At 40.0% G+C, this 25,725-nt stretch overlaps 1 protein-coding gene across 1 annotated transcript in view; it reads right to left on the bottom strand.

Moving 5' to 3' along the window:
* Positions 1 to 25,725, bottom strand: part of LOC308665629 (cadherin-19-like) — an 89,782-nt gene that overhangs the window by 30,806 nt on the left and 33,251 nt on the right. The window contains exons 3-5 of the mRNA XM_081323707.1: positions 25,022 to 25,124; positions 9,106 to 9,207; positions 6,834 to 6,992 (exon numbers count right to left, since the gene is read on the bottom strand). Coding sequence (XP_081179833.1) covers positions 6,834 to 6,992; positions 9,106 to 9,207; positions 25,022 to 25,124 — 364 coding nt within the window. The remainder of the gene's footprint in view (positions 1 to 6,833; positions 6,993 to 9,105; positions 9,208 to 25,021; positions 25,125 to 25,725) is intronic.

The following is a 25,725-nucleotide window of genomic DNA, read 5'->3' as shown; positions in this document are numbered from 1 at the left end:
TCTGGGGGATTTTCAGGTTCCTCTTGCTGGAACGTCTCCTGGGTGCTGGGGTTAAGGGTGTCTGGTTCTCTTGAAACTAGTTGCTCCTCAGGGGCTGGAGGATGGTTATTTGATCCTCTTTTTCTTAACTGATCTAAATGTCGTCTAAACTGACGGCCCCCTTTCCCCTCAACCAGATATGAGATAGACCCTGTGCGAAGAATAACCACCGCTGGTAGCTATTTGTTTCCAAGTCCGAAATTTTTGGCCCACACATAATCCCCAGTGTTGAATTGTCTGGAAGGGACTGGGAGCTTCATCTCAGCTGCCACCCTGTCTAGGTGCAGCCTGTCCAGTTTAGTGACCAGGCAGTGGCCCCAATGTAATTCAGCAGGGCTCTTGCCAGTGGCTGTGCAGGGGGTAGAGTGCTGGGCTAAAAGGAACTGTGCCAAACGCTGGTGCCAGTTGCCAGAAATGATGTGTCGTAATGCATCTTTCGTTCTCCTGACCATGACTTCTGCCAGGCCGTTAGTGGATGGCCGGAAGGGAGCCGAGGTGATATGTTTAATCAAGTTGCCCCTGGTGAAAATCTGGAAATCGGCAGATGTAAATTGTGGTCCATTGTCTGAGACTATGATATCAGGGAGACCGTGCGTAGCGAAGGGCCCCTTTAAGCGCTTGTACAGTGCTAGCTGTGGTTAGGCTTTTGACTGGGATGACCTCTAGCCACCTTGAGTAACTATCCACTACGATGAGGAACAGTTGTCCCTGGAAGGGTCCAGCAAAATCAATGTGGATCCTTGACCAGGGGTTCTGAGCTGATTCCCACTTATTTAGGGGTGTGTGTGGTGGCGCTGGTCTGGACTGCTGAGAAGGGTGACATCCAGCTATGTGTTCTTCTGTGTGTTTGTCCAACCCAGGCCACCAAAGGTAGCTATGTGCTAACGCCTTCATCTTTACTATGCCTGGATGACCTTCATGCAATGCTAAGAGGGCTCTGGCCCTGTGTTTTTCCGGAATGACCACCCTGCTACCCCATAAGACACACCCTATGTGTGTGGATAGCTCATTTTTCCTAACAAAATAGGCCTGGAATTCAGGCCCAGGATTCTGGCCTTGCCAGCTGGAGGTTGTCCAAGCTAATACCCTGCTGAGGATTTTGTCTGTGATTGTTGCTGAGGCAATGTCCTTTACTTGCAGGGGGCAATCAGGCAGTTCTTCGATAGCCAAAATTTGTCCCCCAGGTGCTGGGTCTGGGTCAATATTGGGTAAGGGCAGTCTGCTTAACCCATCAGCATGACACATTTCCTTACCCGGTTTGTAAAGTAATTTGAATGAATATGCTGATAAAAATGTAGAGCAGCGCAGGACCCTTGGGGACAGAATTTGAGGGGTTTGTTTATCTATGGTAAATAGTCCCAACAAGGGTTTGTGATCTGTAAAGATTGTGAATTCCCTGCTATATAAATAATCGTGGATTTTTTTTACCCCTGCAACGATGGCTAATGCCTCCTTGTCAATTTGGGCGTAATTCCTTTCTGCCTTAGATAATGTCCTGGAGTAGTATGCAATTGGTTTCTGGACTCCTCCTTCCTCTAAATGGCTTAGTACAGTGCCAACCCCCTAAGGGGAGGCGTCACATGCTACAGAGACTGGTTTGTGCTCATTATAATGGGTGATTGTTGAATTATTGGATAATACATCTTTTAGGTCCCTGAAACAGTTTTCATGGAGAGTTGTCCACTCCCAAGGGGTTTTCTTATCCAGTAGTCTGTGTAAAGGCTCTCCTCTAGCTGCTTTCATGGGGAGAAAGGTGTGATAAAAATTTAAGAGCCCCAAGAAAACTTGTAGTTCTGCTTTATTTTTAGGTGTTGGGGCCCTTTTGATAGCCAATACCTTAGATTCAGTCGGATGGATTCCTTGAGCATCTATCCTATACCCCAGGAATTCTGTGGATGTCACCCCTATTGAACATTTTTCTTTTTTAAGCTTTAATCCAGCAACATGAAATCTGCTGAGCACCCTTTGCAGTCTCTCTGCCAACGCCTCTTCATTTTCACGTGCAATTAGGATGTCATCAAAGTAAGGACACATCCCTGGGATGCCTTTCAAAGTTCGCTCCATGATTTCCTGGAAGATACCAGGAGCAACAGAAATGCCAAACTGCAGTCTGTGAACTTTGAAAGCCCCGCAGTGTGTCACGATCATCTGCGCATCTGCCGTCTCCCTGGTAACAGGGAGCTGCAAGTAAGCATGCACGAGATCTAACTTTGCAAAGATGGCGCCGGACCGAATCGCAGAGAGGATGTGCTTCACCATGGGGACAGGGTAAGCATGGGGGTTCAGGGCACGGTTGAGGGTGGCCTTATAGTCTGCACAAATCTGAACCTCCCCATTTGGTTTAACAGGGGTGACAATAGGGGTCTCCCAGGTTCCTCCCTCCACGGGTTCCAGTACCCCTAGTTTTACAAGGCGTTCCAGTTCATCATTTTTTTTGAGGGTGAATGGAACCCTTCTGGCCTTAATTCTAATGGGGAGGACATCAGGCTTTAATTTTAGGGAGATAGGGGGCCCTGTGTATTTCTCCAGGGAGCCATCGAATACGTCTGCAAATTGTTTGCAGATGGATTCGAGGCTTTTGGCCTGGGTAAAATGGACTCCTCCTAGCCATATACTCAAAGCCTGAAACCAATTGAGTCCCACTAAACTGGCCCCCTTCCCCTGGGTGACTAATACTTCTAGTGGTCCCCAGAATCCCTTGAAGCTAACAGTTAGTGTAGCAATCCCCTTCAATTTAATTGGGGCCTGCTGAAAGTCAGCCAATTTCATATTGGTGAATTTCAGGGGAATCCTCCACTTGCTGTGGCCACAGATTGTGTTATAGGTCTCCACTGAAATTATGGAGACCAAGGACCCAGAGTCCACCTCCATTTTGCAAGGGACTCCTTGCAAATGGACTATGATTTTTATCTTGGGCCTCAGCAACTGGTGGACATTTAATCAGCTGTCTGGTTTCCCTAGCCAATGAGTGGACTGTACTAAGGGCCAGGGGGGCTCTGTGCATGGAGGGTAGGGTTTTGTCATACCTGGCAGGGATGATTCCAGGTCATTGATGTTCCCTTGGTTCCGGCTGCGACAGACGGTGCGGATATGCCCGGTCTTGCCACACTCATGGCATTTGGCATTTCTGAACTTGCATGATACCTGTGGGTGGGCTGCCCTGCAATTGGCACATCTCTGTCCTGAACATGTTGTACAGGGGCTTTGGTAGTTAGATGTCTGTGGTCTGTTTGGTCGTCTTCTGGCACCGCACTGTGCCTGAGGTTTTTTGAAGTTTTGCTGGATTACATCGACTCCGTTGTCAGGTTCTGTGGCTTCTTTCTCGCTTTCTGTAGAATTACTGTGGTGGATTGACCCGTTGGGCCTGTTGGTGGGCTGATCTAGGGTCTCCTTGTGAGCAGTCTCGTGTGCTCGGATCTCGCTTACGACCTCTGTGAGGCTCATTGTCGGTTTGGCAACAATTTTTCTTTGGAGCCGCTTGTCTAGGAGTCCAAGGATGATCTGGTCCTGGATCCTGTCTTCCAGGTCCAGAAAGTGGCACCAGCGAGTGACGTGTTGTACAGCTGTAATGAAGTCGGTTGCGGCTTCGCTGGGACATTGAGTCTGCTGGGCGAACCGAAGTCTCCAGTATAACTCAGAGCGTGCCAGTATGAAATGTTTGTTCAGTAAGTCGGTCAGCTCCACATATGGGATGGTGTTGACTGGGACTGGGTTACACAGTCCAGCGGCGACATCATAGATGGCTGGTCCGCTGAGGCAGAGTAAAGCAGCAACCTTCAAGCAGTCTTCAACTATTTTGTTGAATAGTAGGTAGCCTTCTACCTGCCCCAAGTGCGATTCCCATTGCTCTGGGTATTTGATGTCAAATTCTCTGAACTGTCCCAATGAGGTCATGCTGTCCCAGTGAGTACTGCTTCGCAGATTCTTTGGGGTTGATGATCCCCAGTGACTTCAGCTAGTGACTTCAGCTAGTGACAGTCAGCTCATGACTCAGCTTAGTAGATAGCTCCGTGAAGCAATACCACCCTTGTCACCAGATGTAGTGTTCTTAGGCGGGTTCCCGATCAAATAAGGACAGCAGGCTTGGATGCGATCAGCTGGTTGATTACATCTCCACAGGAACAACATAGCCTGCTTTCAAACCCCCCTTTTATAGTAGAGCTGGCGAGCCTTCAGCCAATCCCCGTCTGAGGATTCTCCCACCGCTTCCGTCTTCAACCAATCCGTGGTGAGCACGTGCAGAGCTGTCAGCTCGCAGCTGTTTATTGGTAGCCACATGTGGAGCTGTCAGCGGTAACCACGTGTGGAGCTGTCAACTGTCAAAGAACTGTCAAACTTGCATTAATTGTTAAATGCTCTTTTAAACTCATATATTACAGGGTGGGTTTGGGTTTGAGTCTGGTGAGGATGATTGGTGGTGGTGTCCTGTGTTGTTGTGGGTCCAGTGTCAGTTTTTGTGGCTGGGACTCGTTTGTTGACTAGGGCTAGTTTCCAGATGTCTGGTAGGTGGGAGGTATCATCACATTTGTTCATGTTGTGGGGGTGTTTGTCTACTTAGATGGCTTCCATAATTATTCTCTTATTGTAGTGTTCAATTTTGGAGATTAATTTTGTTCCTTCAAAGTAAATTTCATGTTCTGTTGCTTTAAGGTGTTGGAAAAGGGAGGAAGTTTTTTCTTCTTTTCTGACTGCGTTCTTGTGTTCTGTGATATGTGCATTTATTCTCCTATTAGTTTGTCCGATGTATTTGGTTGGGCAGATTTTGCATGGTATTTTATAGACTCCTTGGTTTTCAAGCTGGACCTTGTCTTTGGGGTTTCTTAAGATGTTGGCTATTTTTTGGTCAGTGCTGAAGGCTGTATTGATATTGTATTTGTGGAGAATTTTGCTGATTTTATCTGTGGTGCCTTTAATGTAGGGGAGGAGGGCGATGCCGTTGTCCTGTTCTGTGTCTTGGTTCTTGGGGGGGTGTCTCCCTTTGGATTAGGTTGGTAATAGTGTTTCTTTGGAATCCATTGGAAATTAATACATTCATGAGAGTGTGTAATTCGGTTTTTAGGTGGTCTTTGTTGGCTAGGCATTTGGTTGTGGAGATGAGGGTCTTTGCTACAGGGTTGATCTGTGCCGGGTGGTGATGGGATTTTGTGTTTCAGTAGCGGTTGGTGTGTGTTTTTTTCCCAGTAGATTGTGTGTCCTAGGGAACCATTGGGTTTTTTGTAGATTAGGACGTCCAGAAAGGGGAGTTGGTTGTTGGCTTCTATTTCTATAGTAAATTGTATTTTGGGGTGTAGGTTGTTAAGATGTGTGAGGAAGTTGTCTAGTTTTTCTTTCCCATGTGGCCAAATTACAAAAGTGTCATCTACATAGCTAAGCCAGAGTTTGGTTTGCGTTCAGATTTGTCTAAGGTGTTGGTTTCAAAGTGTTATATATATATGGAAAAAACTTACACCTATAGACCCCTTGGTCTGGCTGACAAAGAGGGGAGGAGAGCCAGTGGCCTAGAGGTTAACTAACTGCCTAGTATGCAGGCTGCCTAGGTTCAAATCCCACAAAGGGTATGGCTACCTGATGAGAGCAAAGAAGCTCAAAATAGCTATCCTAGTCTCCCATTTAAGTCTTTGTCAGCAAAAATAAATGTATCACAGTAGCGACTTGAGCCCTGCTTAATTCTCCTAGGTTGGAGCTGCAAGGCAAAAAAAATCATAATTATAGAACTGCAGTATAGCAAGTTCAAAAACCAAAGGTGCATCAAAATCGGTCTGACTGGAAAAAAAACTTTTATATATTGTATATACATATAATTGGCAATGTTTAGCATTTATATTGTATTGATTATATTGTTTCATTTCAAATATGATTATAATTTAAAAATTTCATTCTTAAAAATATTCCAGTACATAAATAAAAAATGCAACACGGATACAGGGAATGTTAAATTAGTGACAGCTCTGCTTGTCATAGGCAAGGATGAAAAATTTCTTCCTAACTTCCTTATCTATTTATTATTATTATTATTATTATGGTTTGTTGCACAGTCAGCCAGATGTTTAGACTGGATTTGGTATTTTTATTTACCTATCCACTTCTTTCCATGGACGTGGAATAGGCAAATGTTGTTGTTTAATGGTGTTAAAAGTATTGTTGCAGGATGTAAGCTGTTCCAAGAAAGCTGTCTTTTGCAATTCTCTGATGGTGATTTTGTCAATGGTGATAGGGCTCCAGATGTTTTAGGATTGTACCCAAGGCACTATCACTATTAATACTATTTTTGCTTTCTTTTGCTAGAAATGCCTATATTTGCCTGTATTTTCAGGCCTTTGCATTTTGCTATTTTCTTGAGTTCTTTCTCGCTATTCTGCTGTCTCCAGATACTGCCATGTCGCATATCCAGACTTTTTTTGCCTTTCTTATTGACTTATTTCTTATTCTGAGGTTATGTGGCAGGTTCTTGTCTGTTTGAGCACTTTAACTTCTTCATTTTCAATTATTTGGTCAGTTCTTGCTTGAAGACAAATGATTATGTCAATGGAATATATGATATGATTGTATTTATTATATTAAAATTATTGCACAAATTATTGGTACATAGTATTTATATATTGGTACTAAGAATTCCATGGCAAAACAACTTTGCTTAAGGTTCCTTGGTGAGGGTAATCAAGCTCATACATAATAATTATTAAATACAGACACAGTGTAATACTAGCTTTTGATTACTGTTAACATACTATGAATAGAATATTTTATTACATGGGTATTAAAACAGTAAAAAAATGGAAATACATTCAACTTACTATGCTGAAAACGAGGAGGATTGTCATTAACATCAGAGAGATTAATAGTTACTGTTGTTGTTCCTGAAGGTCCACCAATTTGTTCAACTGTAGCCTTGATAACAACAAAATATTTATCTTGGGTTTCTCTGTCCCCTGGATAAGCCGTTCTAACCACACCTATAAAATATAGAAGGAGTAGAAAACAACCATTTTGTGACAAACAATAAACCAGAAGCGTGAGCTGGATAATTCTTTCATACTGGATTTACAAAAGAGATTTGTCAAAACTTGGATGAATCTTGTGAGAAGGAATAACAGAGAAATAAAATTAAATCAAATTCGGTGACATTATTTGAGTGGAGTAAAGATTAAAACTATTAGGAATAAAATGGAGGAATAGAAAGTTAGATTACTTGATCAAAGTTGAAATATACTGGGTTGTTGTTTTTTTTCTGGCAACCTTGTAGACTTTTGCTGAAATGACAATACTTTATGAATGTGTTTATGGATAAGACATGGATCATGGGATGAAGATATCATTGTTTATACATTAAAAGGAAGTAAAAAGTTACTAATATTGTTTATACTTCTTGTGGAAGTTACTTCTTTATTTCTTTTCTTTTTCTTTACTATAAACAATTTTTTCTTCCTTTTTTCTGCTTTTTTCTTTTCTCTCTACTCTTTTTTTGTTTTAGTTTGCATCAGTTTTTACTACTACAATTATAATATTTAATGTTTAATATTTCTTTTTTTAAAAAAAGTCATAATAGCTATTGTAGATTAAACCCCAAACACAACTAGTATATAATTCTTCTCTCCAGTGGCAAACCAGTGATGTAAGAGCAAATAGTAAATATAGTCAAATTTGGGTGGCTATATTAATTTTATACATAAATTTAAAATGATCAATCAATAAATATAATAATGATCATTTTAATAGTGTTATTCTCAATAGCTTTATCAAAAAATGCTATATTTTTGATATTTTAGTTAACTCTGTGCTACCTGAATTTTTATTCTTTTTATATGACTTGAATTTCTTCCATTTAGCTTCATTGCAATTTGCCTGAATTCTAATACTAAATAAAAAAATATGACAGAATATGACAGAAAAACCTGTCATATTCACTTTTTTTACATCATTTAACCTTTAAGATACAGTGTTCCAAACATTATACCCTTTCCACAAGTACAAATTCCCTAGCACCTCAATATCTCACTAGTTCTAATTTACATTCTACACTATTATTTTGAAATGACATGGCCACATAGCTTTCCAAATACTGTTGCATTTTAAAAGCATCCAGATGATATTTATCAACCTAACTCTTTGTTAGAGACCAAATTTCAAACTTATACTACGGGATATTTTGTTTTACAGCAAACTTACATCTCTGCATGGAGAAAGAAATCATATAATTTATACTTAGTCATATAATTTATTAAATAAGGGAGGAAAATCAAATTGTTGTGATAGTATACATTTGTTTACTCAAGCATTTACATTCTACACTATTATTTTGAAATGACATGGCCACATAGCTTTCCAAATACTGTTGCATTTTAAAAGCATCTGGATGATATTTATTAACCTAACTCTTTGTTAGAGACCAAATTTCAAACTTATAGTACGGAATATTTTGTTTTACAGCAAACTTACATCTCTGCATGGAGAAAGAAATCATATAATTTATACTTAGTCATATAATTTATTAAATAAGGGAGGAAAATCAAATTGTTGTGATAGTATACATTTGTTTACTCAAGCATTTACATTCTACACTATTATTTTGAAATGACATGGCCACATAGCTTTCCAAATACTGTTGCATTTTAAAAGCATCTGGATGATATTTATTAACCTAACTCTTTGTTAGAGACCAAATTTCAAACTTATAGTACGGAATATTTTGTTTTACAGCAAACTTACATCTCTGCATGGAGAAAGAAATCATATAATTTATACTTAGTCATATAATTTATTAAATAAGGGAGGAAAATCAAATTGTTGTGATAGTATACATTTGTTTACCCAAGCAAGATTGTTAGATTGAAACTAGCTCATGATAGCTCAAGCCCTTGATTCATTAAATAATACTGTACATTTCCAATTTTCTAGATGAGATGGGTGGTACATAAATCTAATTAATAAATTATAAATTACAATCTTACTGAATTAAATCACATTTATTTTGTGAAATAATCACAAAAATGAATCTGATAAAAATTATGCAATACAATATACTTAGATGATTTGTTGGTGATACTTAAGTTAGAAGAGAAACAATACCTGAAGTTGGTTCCACAGAAAAATAGGGCTGTTCTGGCAGAATACTATAAATCAGACGAACACCTGTTGGATATGTTGCCGTCACCTGAATCACTGAGGTACCTGAGAAAACATAGAATGAACTATCCAGTTGTTACAAAAATATTTGTTTTTGGACAGAAACTTGATCCCCTCAGTTACGATATTTTGTTACATTTCTATTTATTGTATAATATTAGTCCATTAAAGACTAATTGGGCCAAATTGAGAAAAGGCTAATATCTGTTTTTTGAAAAAATAATGTCATCAACATCACAATCTTAGTTCTAAAGATGCAAAAATTCCTTTAGAACATGAAATATGATCTGCAAAAGTGTCACTCACTTTCTGTAATCCTTGGTGGAGGTACCTATTTCATGAAGGATGAGGAAGTAGAATTGTCCTTTATTTGAAATTAAGTGCTGTCTTAATGTTATCCACTTGTTTAGCATTGTATAATAATGCTATAGCATTATTCAATCCCACTTTGTGAATGGATAAGGAAGCTGATTTTGGTTGTCCATGGCAGTAAGATAGAGCTTCTTTGTAACTATTTTATGTTCTGTATTTTTGGATTTCTGTGAGGAATGAGGGCCATTATGGTCATAAAAACTGTCAGGGATGGAATGACAGTTGGAATATAACAAGCTTTAAAGCTGTTTCACAAATCAATGTGCCTTCCCTTGGTTCTAAAAGTAAAGTGATATGTTGCTTCACATTTGCAGTTCACAACAGAGAATTGTCTTCTCTGACCATTCCAGCAGCCAGAAGAAACTTCCAATAAGATATGGAAAAAAGCTGGAATAATTTTGATGCATGAGTCTCTTTGGAGCTTTGAAGAGATGTAAAACCCATTGAAGAGGGTCATATCATTTGACGTACTGAGGCAAAGTTGTGCTATCCATACCTGGGCAGATAACTAAATTCATACCAATTTAGAAGCATTGCCTATAGATAGAGTGACCATATTTTCTTGGAAAATATAAAGGACAATCCTGAAAAAAGGAAAAATCTGAAAGACATTCATAAGGATAAACACATTGCTTATTGTTTATAATAATTGTTTTAATGTTTATAACTTTGCTTTTCAAAGGAAATTTAAGAGCAAAACCAAAAAAAAATCCTTTAGGAAAAAAAACATTTCCTAATAAAAATACCTAAAATCAAACAGTAAATGTAACTTTACATTAAAAAGACAATTCAATTTCCTTTTTTTCACATTAATGTGGAAGAATAGTTATTAAGTGTACCACTGTGCAGTAAAAAGTTAAATGATCAAAACACTTGCCAAGTCAAAAATGACTGAAAAATAAAGAAAGCTAAAGGACACCTTTCTGAAATAAAGGACTGTTTTTTTATTATAAAGGATGGATCATTACAGTACCTATAGAGGGCAGAACAACCTTTTCAGATAACTGAATTTAAGAAACCAGCTCCAGTTAAGGATTTTCCAAGGCACGTGTTTGAGGTGGAATTCCTGATGGATTCTGCTTCCCTGTCAAGGCTATTCCTACTTCCATGCCTTTGATGTCATTATCTTAAACAGTACAGTACAGTCTAAACATGGCAATTTTAAGACTTGAGAACTTCAAGTCCCAGCATGGTTGGCAGCTAGGGAATTCTGGGAGTTGAAGTCTACAAGTCTTGTTGACAAAATTGGACACCCCTGGTCTAGTCCTTCTTACATTTGCCTAAAACATATTATTTTATCTACATGGTGAAAAATATTTTAAATGAAAGCTTAATGAGAACACATCTCCTTATGAGCCAGGTTTTAATTTCAGAATAACAATAGAATATGAAAATTAATCATAAATGGGAAAACAGAGTATATCACTAATTGGAGAGACCCTTTGCAATAAATAAATTAGCAAAGATTCTTGAATTACATTCAGATTTACCGTTATTCTCCATGGAAGTAGTAAACTTAATGAATGGAATTCAGGTTAAAGATTTTAAACTGATTTTGTCAGTTATTTTAATACTGCTCTTAAAATTTATTGGCTATTTTTTAATAAACAATTTTGGCTTGTTTAAAATTATGTTTTATTGCAGTCCAGCCTGAATGTCCATACATTTTATAAATCAGTAAAATGAAGAAAAAAAGGGGTACAAAATAGACAAACTGCTAAGGCATGGTTTCCCCCTTTCTCCCCTATATTATTTATGCATTAATGATCACTCTTTTTTCATACATTTTGCTTTTGAAAGTATGCATGCTCGCATGTATGCATGTGAGCTGCTCTATTCTTTTAACTTTCCAGTTGCAGTAGAATGGAAAAAATAATAATACAAGATTCTGGTCAGAAGAAAAAAAAAACAATTGCAGTGCATCAATTCCTAATTTAATGCCTGTGGTATGGCTTGGAAGAAAGAAACTCCAATCAAGTAATGCAGCTATGATCCCCTACAGGATTCTGATAGCTTTTCATATCCTTGAGGTCTGGTATGAACATTTTCTACTGAAGAACAGATACTACAATCCATCTACTGAAGACAATTTCATCTCTCCTTGGGAATTGTCTGTCTCCTAGATCTAAATCTGACACTATCCCAAGGGCCTTTGGGGAGATTACACCCAGGGAAAAAAGATATTCCCAAGCACTCTCATTTTTTCTCATATTGCTATGAGAAAAACTAATATCTAACTCATTTCTCACCCAGGTTTTAAATTTAAATACAAATCAACCTCTCTGTCAGGCAAAAGAAGACCTACAGCATTTGCTAAGGCTTGGAGTATCACATTATTCCATCTGTTATTGGATATTTTACCTATAAATTCATCAGTAGAACCCCAAAGGATTTATATGTTCTGGTAAAAAAACCCTAAGATATTATCTGTAAAAAAAAGTTGATAGTGAAAGTGATTGCTGTTAAACCTCTCTGTCAGGCAAAAGAAGACCTACAGCGTTTGCTAAGGCTTAGAGTATCACATTATTCCATCTGTTGTTGGATATTTTACCTATAAATTCATCAGTAGAACCCCAAAGGATTTTTATTTTCTGGTAAAAAAAACCCTAATATATTATCTGTAAAAAAAAGTTGATAAGGAAAATGATTGCTGTTAAACCATTCCTGAGCATTTTTTAAACTCCAGAAGCTGTGAATGCTCCAACACTGGAAGTTTTTAAGAAGAGATTGGACAGCAATTTGTCTGAAATGGTATAGAGTTTCCTGCCTGAGCAGGGGGTTGGACTAGATGACCTCCAAGGTCCCTTCCAACTTTACTATTATGATTATGATTATGATTAACTTCCAAAATGTGTTATTGCTTACATTCTGGGTTTAATTTAAAACTTTTAACCCATAAAGCCCTTTATGGTTTGGCAGTAGGTTACCTTCAGGATCATATCAGTAATATTAATAGCAATAGCTCTTAGACTTATATACCACTCCACAGTGCTTTACAGCACTTTCTGAGCGGTTTACAATGTCATAATTTCAAAGCTCTCTTAAGGCCTGCCTATATCAGCAGGCCTGGCGTTCCCAGGGATGAAAGAACTCATGAGGTGGCTCCATTACTATTAACATCCCTCCACCTATTATTTTCTTCTCATATTTTAATTCTGCTTTTAGATTTCTTTAATGCTTTTAAAAATCATTATTATATAATGTTTTTTTAGATAATTATTGTTTTATTTGTTTATTGTTTTATTGGATTGTTGCGTACTGCCCGGTGACATGATATGAGAGCCATATAAACGATGGATGTTTTAATGTATTGATTGTATACCATCAAACTCACTGTTGACTCCTAAAAACCACATACATAATTTTTCTCCATAACAACCTGTCCATAACCTAGTCCTTTTGGACTTCCAGTTGTGAACTCATAGCCACCATAACTGAGTCCATCCACTTTGCTGCTGGTCATCCTCTTCTTCACTTTCCTTCTTCCTTTCCCAATATTAAAGCCTTCTTCAGACCCTCTTTTACCGGTCTACAATAGAGAGCGTCCTCTCGCACTGTATTGTGGTTTGGTATGCTGGCCTGACAGCCACGGATAGGAAAGTATTACAGAGGGTGGTGAGCACAGCAGAAGACATTGTGGGCTGTCCCCTGACACCACTGGATGACATTGCCAGAGCTCGTTGCCTTGGAAAAGTGAGCAAAATTCTTAGGGATGACTCACACTCTGGTCAGTATCTTTTTACTCTCCTACCATTGGGTAGGAGATGGGCTGCTAGGCTCTTGAATGGGAAATAATTTTATAATTTTATGTATGACTGACTTGTGAGGCCGGTGTGTTGTGCAATTAGCTCACATGGTGTAACAAGATGGAGGGTTTGTTGTCACTGTGAGTTGTGGGGGGGGCACGAAGGGAGGCTCAGCCAATCTCAAAGTATACATAGTTGTACTTTGACAATAAAGGCTCATTTGTTAGTTTTGCCATAATATTTAGTTTGTAGGATAATTTGAGCCTGGTCATTTGTGCCTTGAGTGAGAATTCTGGGTTGATTAATTCTGTGATTTATTTCTTTGTTTTGTTGACTGTCCGTAGTATTCTCAAGAGACCTCACCAACATCAAAATCCAAAAGTATCAATACTCTTCTTATCCTGCGTCTTCAAAGTCCAACTTTCACAGAATATCACAGGGAACACTATGGCTTGCATGAGTCTGATCTTTGCAGATATACAAGTATCCCAGGGTTTTCTGAGATCTTTATGGCTGCTCTACTAAGTCCTGGTCTGCATTGCATTTATTGCATGCCTTTTCCTCTACTGTTGAATGTTTTGTTACTAGATATCTTGTGATCTGTAAATAATAATAATAATAATAATAATAATAATAATAATAATAATAATAATAATAATAATAATGATGATGATGATGATGATGATGATGATGATGATGATGATAAAGTTAGATAAAGATAAAGATAAAGTTGGAAGGGATCTTGGAAGTCATCTAGTCCAACCCCCTGTTCAGGCAGGAAACCCTATACCATTTCAGACAAATGGCTGTCCAGTCTCTTTTTTAAAACTTCCAGTGTTGGAGCATTCACAGCTTCTGGAGGCAGGTTGTTACACTGGTTAATTGTTCTAACTGTCAGGAAGTTTCTCCTTAGTTCTAGGTTGCTTCTCTCCTTGATTAGTTTCCATCCATTAGCAGAATATAAATGTAATAAATGTCAATAAAAATAAGCAAATGTCACGCTAGGTGTGTGCCATTTTATTAGAAGAACAGTATAAACTTTTAATTCAGCTTCAATCACTGGGATACCTAGTTAATTAGTGATGTTAAGTGGAAGACGCACTCCGATTTAATGAAGCTTTAATTGAAATGTGCTACTGAATGGCACTCCAGACTGAAATATTTTTATCCCTCTCTTCAAAGCATTAGATCAGTAGATGCATGCTGCCTAATTCTAGATGCAAGAAGCTTCTATCCTGTCCTTTACACATGCAGGCCTCTGCTGAAAGAAAGCAGCCAGCTGAATTGTGTTCATGTCAGCTTCACTGAGGCCCAGTGACTTGATTTTGCAAGTCACTGTGCCACTGTGAATTAAATTAACAGTTAAGGAGGAGACAGTTGCTGAAAATAGAATGGAGGTGCCTCTGAGCAGACCATTAAAACATTTTCAAGCTTCCCTATAAGCCTGGAAGGAAAAAAAAAACTTCTAGAGCTTTAACAGCTGCATTGTAATAATAATAATAATAATAATAATAATAATAATAATAATAATAATAATAATAATAATAATAATAATAATAATAATAATGATATAACAATAACAACAAAAATAAATAATAGAATTGGAAGCGACCTTAGAGGTCTTCTAGTTCAACCCACTGCTCAGGCAGGAAACCCTATACCATTTCAGACAAATGGTTGTCCAGTCTCTTCTTTAAAACTTCCAGTGTTGGAGCATTCACAACTTCTGGAGGCAGGTTGTTCCACTGATTAATTGTTCTAACAGTCAGGAAATTTCTCCTTAGTTCTAGGTTGCTTCTCTCTGGTTAATTTCCATCCACTGCTTCTTGTCCTGCCTTCTTGCGCTTTGGACAATAGCTTGACTCCCTCTTCTTTGTGGCAACCCCTGAAATATTGGAACATGCTATCATGTCACACCCTAGTCCTTCTCTTCATTAAACTAGACCTACCCAATTCTAGCAACCATTCTTTATATGTTTTAGCCTCCAGACCCCTGATCATCTTTGTTGTTCTTCTCTGTACTCTTTCTGGAGTCTCAACATCTTGTTTACATTGTGGTGACCAAAACTGGCTGCAGTATACCAAGGCATTGTAAAGTGGTATTAACACTTCACATGATCTTGATTCTATCTCTCTGTTATTGCAGCCTAGCACTGTGTTGGCTTCTTTTGCAGCTGTAGCACACTGCTGGCTCATATTTAAGTGATTGTCTACTAGGACTCCTGTTATGTACATAAGCTGAGGTAATTCATGGACAGCTCCATAACAGCTGAGTTTGACAGTTCGGCTGGCAGCAACAGCGGGGGAGCGTGTGATTGGTCGGCTGCATATGGCGGAAAAATTCCTCTGTTAGGATTGGGCGTTGGACCAGCAGCAAGAGTATATAAGGAGCTCTGTCACTCACTGTCTTCGTCCTGTCCCAGCTGAATAAAGCCTGTTCTTGGATATCCACGTCAGCTGTTCCTTCGGTCCGAGCGCCCAACATTACAGTTGGCGACGAAGGAGGGATACTGCTTCATAGAGCGTAATCAGTAAGCTGAAGTCACTGGGAAGCGGATAGAGGAAACTCATCCTGCAACTTCCTGCTGAAGCAGTATCCAGACCAGAACAGCATGGCAAAGCTTGGACACATCCGAGAATTTGACATCCGCTATCCGGAGCGCTGGGAGTCACACTGGGGGCAGGTTGAAGACTACCTACTAGTAAATCACATCACGGAGGACCGACTGAAGGCTGCTGCCTTGCTGTGCCTCAGCGGTCTGGATGTCTACGATGTGGCCATCGGGTTGTGCAGTCCTGAGCCTGTTACAACTGTCTCCTATGCCGACCTCACAGACAAACTCAGCAGGCACTTCATGTCAAGGAGGTCAGAACTATTTTGGCGGCTTCAATTCATTCAGAGGAGCCAGATGCTGTGACTGATTACATCGCGGTGATACGTCAAGCCGCCCGTATGTGCCGGTTTCCAGATCTTGAAGATCAAATTCGGGATTGAATCGTCTTCAGGCTAAGCGACGAGCGGTTTCAGAGGAAGTTGGTGACAAAACCTATGATGAGCCTGACCAAAGTCGTTAGCGAAGTCATGGCTCACGAGACCAGGCGTGGAAAGAACGTATCCTGACCGGGCAACGGCCCTAATGGGTTGGTGCATCTAGGCAGCACCATGGACAGTGACAACAAGGAGGATGATGATGACCCAGAAGTCAACGCCACCCAACGAAAGTTTGAAAAATTCCAAACCCGACGCGACCTCAGCAAAACTCAACAAAAACCGTGGGCCAACAACAAAAGCGTGGGCTACCCAAGCATCAGAGATCCAGAGGCAAGATGTGCCAGCTGCAGGGGCACTCATGTCTGGGGAACCTGCCAATTCCACAATGCCAAGTGCCACTCCTGCGGCAAGACCGGGCACATTCTGGCCGTCTGTTGCAGCTGCAACCGCGACAACCTGAATGAACGCGACTCGCCGTTGCCAGGTATAACACTCCCCCAATCCCTGGCTTTGAGCACCCTGGGTCTTCTGCACAAATTATTGACAGGGGAGAGTTGTTAAGGTGTCATTCTGTAAACCACCGCCTGCTTAGGCCTAAAATTAAAATCAAGGTCCAATTACAAGGAATTCCCTGTGAGATGGAGGTCGACTCTGGACCTCCAGTCTCCATAATATCTTCTGAGACCTTTCAAACAATTTGCAACCTAAGCGGGCAGCGAATTCCCTTAAAACCAACCAAAGTCAAGTTAGCGGATTTCCAGCAGGACCCAATAAAACTAAAGGGGAAGGCCACCCAGTCAGTTAAGTTTAAGGGGTTCCGGGGTCCCTTGGACATGTTAGTAACTGTAGAAAAAAGAGCCAGTCTAGTGGGACTAGACTGGTTTGAGACCCTTGGAATTTGGCTGGGGGGAGTTAAAGACCAAAACCCTTGAATCCATCTGCAAGGAATTTGCAGACATATTTGATGGCTCCCTAGGGAAATACACAGGCCCTCCCATAAGCTTAAAATTTAAACCCAATATCCTACCAGTTAGGATTAAGGCGAGGAGAGTTCCGTTCGCCCTCAAGCAAAAGATTGAGGATGAACTGGATCAACTCGTTAAATTGGGAGTTTTAGAACCCGTGGATGGGGGTAATTGGGAAACCCCCATCGTCACCCCAGTTAAATCTAATGGCGAAGTTAGGATTTGTGCCGATTACAAGGCCACCCTCAATCGAGCTTTAAACCCACACACTTACCCTGTCATGTTGGTGAAACACGTCCTCTCTGTGATACAGTCTGGCACCATATTTGCCAAGACCGACTTGGTGCAGGCATACTTACAACTACCTGTTACCAAGGAGACCGCAGACATGCAGACTATTGTTACACACCACGGGGCTTTCAAAGTGAACCGTCTGCAGTTCGGAATTTCAGTAGCTCCTGGCATTTTCCAGGAAGTAATGGAAAAAACTTTGAAATGCATCCCGGGGGTTTGTCCATACTTCAACGACGTTCAGATTGCAGGAGAATCTGAAAAGGTCCTTCCTGAACGATTGCAAGCTGTACTTTGCAGATTTTGTACAGCTGGGCTCAAATTGAAAAAAGAAAAATGTATCATAGGGCTAACTTCCACTGAATTCTTAGGTTACAGGATAGATGCTCAAGGAATTCACCCCACAGACTCAAAGGTAAGGGCAATTAAATTGGCTCCAACCTCCAAAAACAAAACCGAACTACAAGCCTTTTTAGGACTACTAAATTTCTACCATGCTTTTCTGCCTCAGAAAGCATCCATCGCTGAACCCCTACACAGGTTGCTAGAGAAAAAAGCCCCTTGGACCTGGTCCAGCATTCATGAAAACTGTTTCAGGGACCTGAAAAAACTGCTCTCCAACAACTCAACTGTCACCCATTTTATTGAGGGCAAAACTATTTGCTTAGCGTGTGACGCCTCCCCTTATGGGGTGGGGGCTATATTAAGTCATTTGGGTAGTGTTGGGATACAAAAACCGATTGCATACTACTCTAGAACACTTTCTAAGTCAGAAAGAAATTATGCACAAATTGACAAAGAAGCCTTGGCAATAGTTGCCGGGGTGAAAAAATTTCATGACTACCTTTATGGTAGGGAATTTACAATCTTCACTGACCACAAGCGCTTGTTAGGGTTATTCACTTCAGATAAACAAACACCCCAGATCCTGTCTCCCAGGATCTTGCGTTGGTCTACCTTCCTCTCTGCATACACATTTAAGTTGCTTTACAAACCTGGCAGGGAAATGTGCAATGCATATGGATTAAGTAGATTGCCCTTGCCAGAGGAGCACCAGGACCCAGCACCTGGGTCCTATGTTTCTGGCCATTCAGGAACTACCTGAATGCCCTCTACAAGCGAAGGACATTGCTTCTGCTACCAAAACTGATAAAACCCTTAGTAGAGTACTGACTTGGGTAGCCTCGGGATGGCAAGCAAAAAGCCCAGGGACCGAATTCCAGGCCTTCTTCATTAGGAGGCATGAATTGTCTTCACACCTTGGCTGTCTCTTGTGGGGAAACAGGGTCATAATTCCCAATAAATATAAAACTAAGGTCCTACAGGCACTTCATGAGGGCCACCCAGGAATTGTGAAGATGAAAGCATTAACTCGCAGTTATTTGTGGTGGCCAGGCCTGGACAAAGATATAAAATGTCACGTAGCTGGATGCTACTCATGTCAAAAGGCCAGGCCAGAGCCCCGGTACACAAATGGGAAGTATTTGCCCCATTTGCCCCGGTACACAAATGGGAAGTAAAGCACAATCCTTGGTCAAGGGTCCATCTGGATTTTGCTGGGCCATTCCAAGGGCAAATGTTCCTAATTGTCATGGATAGCTATTCCAGGTGGTTAGAGGTAATCCCAGTTAGCAGCACGATTTCAGCCAGCACAGTACAGGTACTCAGGGGGCTCTTTGCCACTCATGGTCTGCCTGATGTATTAGTCTCAGACAATGGGCCTCAATTCACCTCTGCCATTTTCCAGGTTTTCACCCAGAACAATTTGATTAGGCACATCACATCTGCTCCATTCCACCCATCCACTAATGGCCTTGCTGAAGTTATGGTGAGGTCAACCAAAGACGCCCTACGTTGCATCATCCGGGGAGACTGGCACCACCAATTAGCCCAATTCCTTTTGGCTCAGCACTCCACCCCCTGTACTGCCACTGGGAAAAGTCCAGTGGAGCTACGTTGGGGCCGCCGGCTCGTCACAAAGCTGGACAGGCTTCATCCTGATTGGGCGGCTGCTGAACCGGAACGACCCTACCCCTCTCGAGAGTTCCTCATCAGGGACCTTGTATGGGCTAGGAACTATGGGCCAGGGGACAAGTGGAGTCAGGGGGTAGTGGTCGACTGGACAGGGCCCTTATCATACATCATTAAAGGGGAGGGGGGTTGCCACTCTAGAAGGCACATCAATCAACTAAGGAAACGGGCCCTGGAGACTCAGCTTAAAAAACACAGGGAGCTAACCCCACCCAGATGGCCTGACCACCTTACACCACCAACAGCTTCAGCAAGGAATTCTTGCCAGCCGGGAACTGTGCAGGGAAAGCCAACAAGTCAACCTGAAGAACCTGCAGAGACTCTTGACCCAGCTGAAGCCCATGTGGACAAGGAAACTCAGTGGCTGACACTGACCCAGGTTAAGGCGGAGTTAGGAACCGCAAAACTTCCACGGTGTTCAGGCAGGACTCGAAGGTCACCAGCTTACCTGGAAGACTTTGTTTGGGCAAGGGATCAAAAGAGTTAAAGATTCATGTTCAACTACAAAGCATGTTAAGGAAGTTAACCGTTTATTGTCATTTCGGGGGGAGGAAGGGGGTGTTATGTACATAAGCTGAGGTAATTCATGGACAGCTCCATAACAGCTTGGCTGGCAGCAACAGTGGGGGAGCACGTGATTGGTTGGCTGCGTACGGCAGGAAAATTCCTCTGTTAGGATTGGGCGTTGGGCCGGCAGCCAGAGTATATAAGGAGCTCTGGCACTCACTGTCTTCGTCCTGTCCCAGCTGAATAAAGCCTGTTCTTGGATATCCGTGTCAGCTGTTCCTTCGGTCCGAGTGCCCAACATTACAACTCTGAGATCCTTCTCACAGTTACTACTATTGAGCAAGGTACCCCCTATACTATACCTGTGCATTTGATTTTTCTTGTCTAAATGTAGAACCTTACTTTTTTTCACCGTTGAATTTCATTTTGTTACATAGTGCCAATGTTCAAGTCTGCCAAGATCCTTCTGTATCTTAAGTCTATCTTTTGGATGTTGGCTATTCCTGCCAGCTTAGTGTCATCTGCAAATTTGATGAGTTCCCCATCTATCCTTTCATCCAAATCATTGATGCAGATTTTAAAGAGCACTGGACCCAGAACTGAGCCCTGGGGCACCCCACTACACACTTCCCTCCATGTAGATGCAGTTTCATTGAGGACCACATGCTGAGTACGGCCGGTCAGCCAGCTATGAATCCATTTGGTGGTGATGCTTTCTAACCCACATTTTTCTATCTTATCAAGTAGTAGGTTGTGGTCTACTTTATCAAATGACTTACTGAAGTCCAAATAAATTATATCCACAGCATTCCTCTGGTCCACTAATTTTATCACCTGGTCAAAGAATGCAATAAGATTTGTCTGGCATGATCTGTTTTTGACAAACCCATGTTGGCTTTTGGTAATGAATTTGTTTGCCTCTAGGTGTTCACTAATTCATTGCTTGATTATCTTTTCCAAGTTCTTCCCAGATATTAAGGTCAGGCTGATAGGTCTGTAGTTTTCTGGATCCATTTTTTTCCTTTTTTGAAGTTGGAAACTACACCAGCTCTTTTCCAGTCCTTCCAGTGCTCCAGGATCTTTGAAAGATATAGTTCAGTGGTTCTGAGGTCACATCTACCAGTTCCTTCAAAACCCTGTGGTATAATCCATCCGGTCCTTGTGATTTGAACTCATCTAGGGTGGAAAGATGCTCAATTACCATTTTCTTGCCTATCTTAACTTTTGTTTCTAATCTGTTTTTATAGTACTGTTTTTGATAGGTAGGACCGTTTTTTCTCTTTGTGTAAAGACGGATGCAAAAAACAAGTTAAGTAGTTCTGCTTTTTCCCTATTGATGGTCACCTTCTTGCCACTTTCTCCCACTAATGGACCAATCATTTCCTTAACTCTTTTCTTGTTTTTGTTTTTTTCATGTTGAAGGAAGCTTTTTTGTTGTTATTGTTATTTTGGACTTTTGCCGTAAGCCTTATTTCATTTTGAGCCTTAGCTTTCCTCACTTCATCTTTGCAGGCTCGGGCTATTTGCTGATATTCTGCCTTAGTTATGTGCCCCTCTTTCCACTTTTTATACTTGTCCTTTTTGTCTTTCAATTTATCAGAGAGTTTTTTATACAGCCATGCTGGTTTGTTTTGAGAGCTGTTATTTTTCTTCTTTGTTGGTATTGTGCTAGACCACAGGTCTGCAACCCGCGGCTCTGGAGCCGCATGCGGCTCTTTCAGCCGTCTCCTGCGGCTCCCAGTCCTCTGCCATGTGCAGTCCCCCCAAAAAAAAAGTGGGAGTAAAAAAGTTCAATCAATTCAAATATGCAGGGTAGGTGCATATCTCGCCTTGGCTCCACTCTTCAGTCAAACCCTTTTCTGCGCATGCACGCATGTAAGCGCGTGCGCACACATTTTTTGCAGCTCCTAGTTTTTCCTTTTGTGAGGGAACCGGTTCTAAGTGGCTCTTTCACTGTTTCAGGTTGCTGACCCCTGTGCTAGACAGTTTTTTAATCTCACTTTTCAAAATTTCCCAAACTTATTGAGTTGTTTTCCCCTTGAGAATGCTCATCCATGGAATCCTTCCCAAGCTCTCTGTAAGTTTACTGAAATTAGCTCTCTTAAAGTCCAAGAATCTACCTGTGTTCTATTGCTTGTGCTTGCATAATGTTGAATTCCAATATTACATGATCACTCCCCCCCAAGGTTCCTGTGGCTTCAACACCTTCTATCATTTTATCTCTGTGTGTTAATCAGTAGACTTCTTAAAGCAACCACATTTTTTCCCAACATAAGAACTTGTGATTGTTTTGTGACAGAGAGGTATCACATTCATGAAGTGTTAAAACATTTTTTCCTAATCATCTTTTACAGATTTGGAAGCATTATTAAAAGTACTAAATATGAATATCATGGAAGCTAAAAGAGAATTATGAAAAATATTTTTTTAAAAAGACTTTTAAATGAAATTTCAAGCCCACCAAAATGCCTAATATGTATAGTGCATTCTAGTCATGCTCATATTTAGAGATATAATGTGTTTGTTGACATTTAAGCTAAATAAATTATGTTTTGGGCAAATGCCTAAGGGAGTGCTATATAGTTCTCAGTTACAAAAGACATCATTTACTGTTATGGTTTCCTTGAGTCTAATGAAATATATATGGAGGGGGAGGAAGCTGCCAGATAGTGTGCTGAATCTTAAAATAAATGTGTGTTCATGTTAACATATCAATTCTTGAACAATTTTGCCCATCTTTGACTGATATGCGAGTTATAGCCATTTTTTAAACAAGAGATCCTTGTGGTGGTGATTTATAGTTTTATCACCTCTAGATTAGACTACTACAACACAATCTTTTAGGGCTATCTTTGAAGACCACTCAGAAACTACAATGTCAAAACAATAGCAGAGTAACATCTTTGCTACTTGTCATTGTCAATTGGCACTTAGTTAAAAATGGTGGAGATTACATGTGTTGTCTCTCTGAGACTGTTTCTTCCAAGGAGAATCTTCCTGTCCTTTTGTTCTTTTTGAGAATAATGCTTCTGGTTTCTACCTTGCATAAAGTTAAGGGATCTGCATGTGGAAATATATACAATATCTCCACATCCATATTGTACAATGAGAGCTTCTGCACTGGAGACCAATTCCTTGTGTGTTTAATCAACTTGGCCAAATACACTTGCTCTATTCTATATTCTGGAGGCTAAAACATATAATGAATGGGTATGTCTAGTTCAGGGGTAGGCAACCTTGGCTCTTTTATGACTCATGGACTTCAACTCCCAGAATTCCTGAGCCAGCTGGTCTCCCTGGTCTACTTTAATGAAGGACCTGGGATAGGCAGATGTTGATGTTTGATGGTATTATAGATATCGTTGCAGGATGGAAGCAGTTCCTAGTAAGGCCACCTTTTGCAATTGACTAATGGTGAATTTTTCAATGCCGATAGTGTTCAAGTGGTGCTCCAGTTGTTTTGGGATTGCATCCAAGGAGCCTATTACTATTGGTACTACCCTTGCTTGCCTTTGCCACAGTCTTTCTATTTCTATTTCTATTTCTATTTCTATTTCTATTTCTATTTCTATTTCTATTTCTATTTCTATTTCTATTTCTATTTCTATTTCTATTTCTATTTCTATTTCTATTTCTATTTCTATTTCTATTATTATTATTATTATTATTATTATTATTATTATTATTATTATTATTATTATTATTATTATTTTAAATCTTCTCTGCTGTGGCCTTTCTGTTAAGAAGCAGCTTCAGCTCTGAGTTAGATTAGCAATTTTCATGTAGAGCTTTCAGAAGGTAGCTAAATGTTCATATTGCATTGTGCTTTTGTTAGTTATCTGGTTTAGCTTGCTTTCTGTTATTACCTTGATTTTTTCTAATTATTTTAATTATTTTATATACACATACACACACACACACACACACATATATATGTGTGTGTGTGTGTGTGTGTGTGTGTGTGTATGTGTATGTGTATATAACAGAAAGCAAGCTACTGGTAGGTGACTTGTGCCATATATATATATATATATATATATATATATATATATTGTAATTGTTTCTTGGCAAAGAAATCTGGGCAATAAATAAATCAACATCTCTTGGAACTAAATGGATTATGTGTGTTGTAGATGTAATGGCATCTGAAAAAGAACTAAAACAAATTTGAATGCACTTTAGGTATAAGATGCTGCTTTTTATTCTCCATCCTCTTCATTATAGCATCAATTTTCTTGAAAATTGTCAGAAACTGAGTGATTGACACTGGATCAAGGCTCCACAAAACTGCCCAGATATATCTATCTGAATATCATGCCAATTCTAAGAAGCAAACAAATTTTAAATAAACAGTGAGAACACGCAGTCAGAAAGAGCTGTAAGTTGAATCCAGTGCAATTTGGAAAGGCAACAAAAGAAGCTGCAACTCTCATCCAAATTACTGGTAGGTGACTTGTGCCATTTTCAGTCAGACTGCTCAAGCTAGAGGAAATAGACTAGGTTTTTTTTAACTCTATATTTTCATCAATACTTGTACAGGTAAGTAAATCAGATTACAAGTCTCTAATGATAGAAACTATAACTTCTTCAGGCCCAGAGTATCAGAAAATATAGGGTTCTCTGAATTCAAGCCCTGGGAATTTAAGTTAAAGTGTTCTCTTTGGGGAGGGGGGTTGTTGGGGGAGGAAATCCTAGAAGCCCACTCACTCACTGGTCCTTATTGCACCAAATCAGCAAAGAGTATTCTTGAATGCTTATTTTAAAGAAGCAAAAAACTCCAGAAAGTAGAACTACAAAATCCAATCTCAGGGTATAGTGGAATGTACAGGATCTTTGAAGAATCCTTGTGAAGTATGGATACTTGAAAAAAACACACATTCCTATAGCAACTGCAATACTTATTTCATCAGTATCAACACAGCATCAATATAAGGGCTAAGTACAAAATGACATACCTTCTGGAGACATTTCAGGAACTGTAGCTTCATAAGGCCCATCCAAGAATTGTGGACCATTGTCGTTCAGAAAGTTATCTTGCTTGTCTAAGTCAAACTTCAGCTGAAAAAAAAAGGAAGAGTAATAAGCTGATTTGCAAATATCATTCGCGTAAAGCTCATTGTTTTCAAAGTGAAGGAAAGGAAGAGAGACAGACAGACAGAATCAGCAATGCTTTTTAGATTAAAATTCATATTAATAGAAATATTAACATACAAAATCGAGTATTTCAGTTGCAGATGAGCTGATGCATCGCTTTTCTGTCCAAACCTTTTTGTTTGTTTCTTTTTTAAGAATTTTCTTCCTGAATCAGAAACAAACAGTTGTAAAATATGACATTTGCTACATAGGTCTTGCCAATAGATTGAGCTGACAATGTGGCAACCATCTTTACCAGCCAGATCATTTCATTTTGGATGGATATGAAAAAAAAAATGCTAAGTCCATGAGATGATAGGTCAAACAACAACAAACGAGAGATTTCCATGGTTTTACTGCCTCTCCCCTCTTTTTCAATATTTACATGAAGCCAATGGGTGATACTATACATCATTGATGATATCCAGTTATACATTTATGTCACTGTCTGGCCAACTGAAACTGTTTTAATTCTGTCCCACTACCTGGACACTGAAAAATAGTACATGTTCTTACTCTCACATTG

This window comes from Vipera berus, assembly GCF_964194415.1.
Source record: "Vipera berus genome assembly, chromosome: 3".
Classification (NCBI taxonomy): Eukaryota; Metazoa; Chordata; class Lepidosauria; order Squamata; family Viperidae; genus Vipera; species Vipera berus.
Note: the sequence above shows the minus strand (reverse complement) of the source record. Positions and strands in the feature narration are given on the sequence as shown.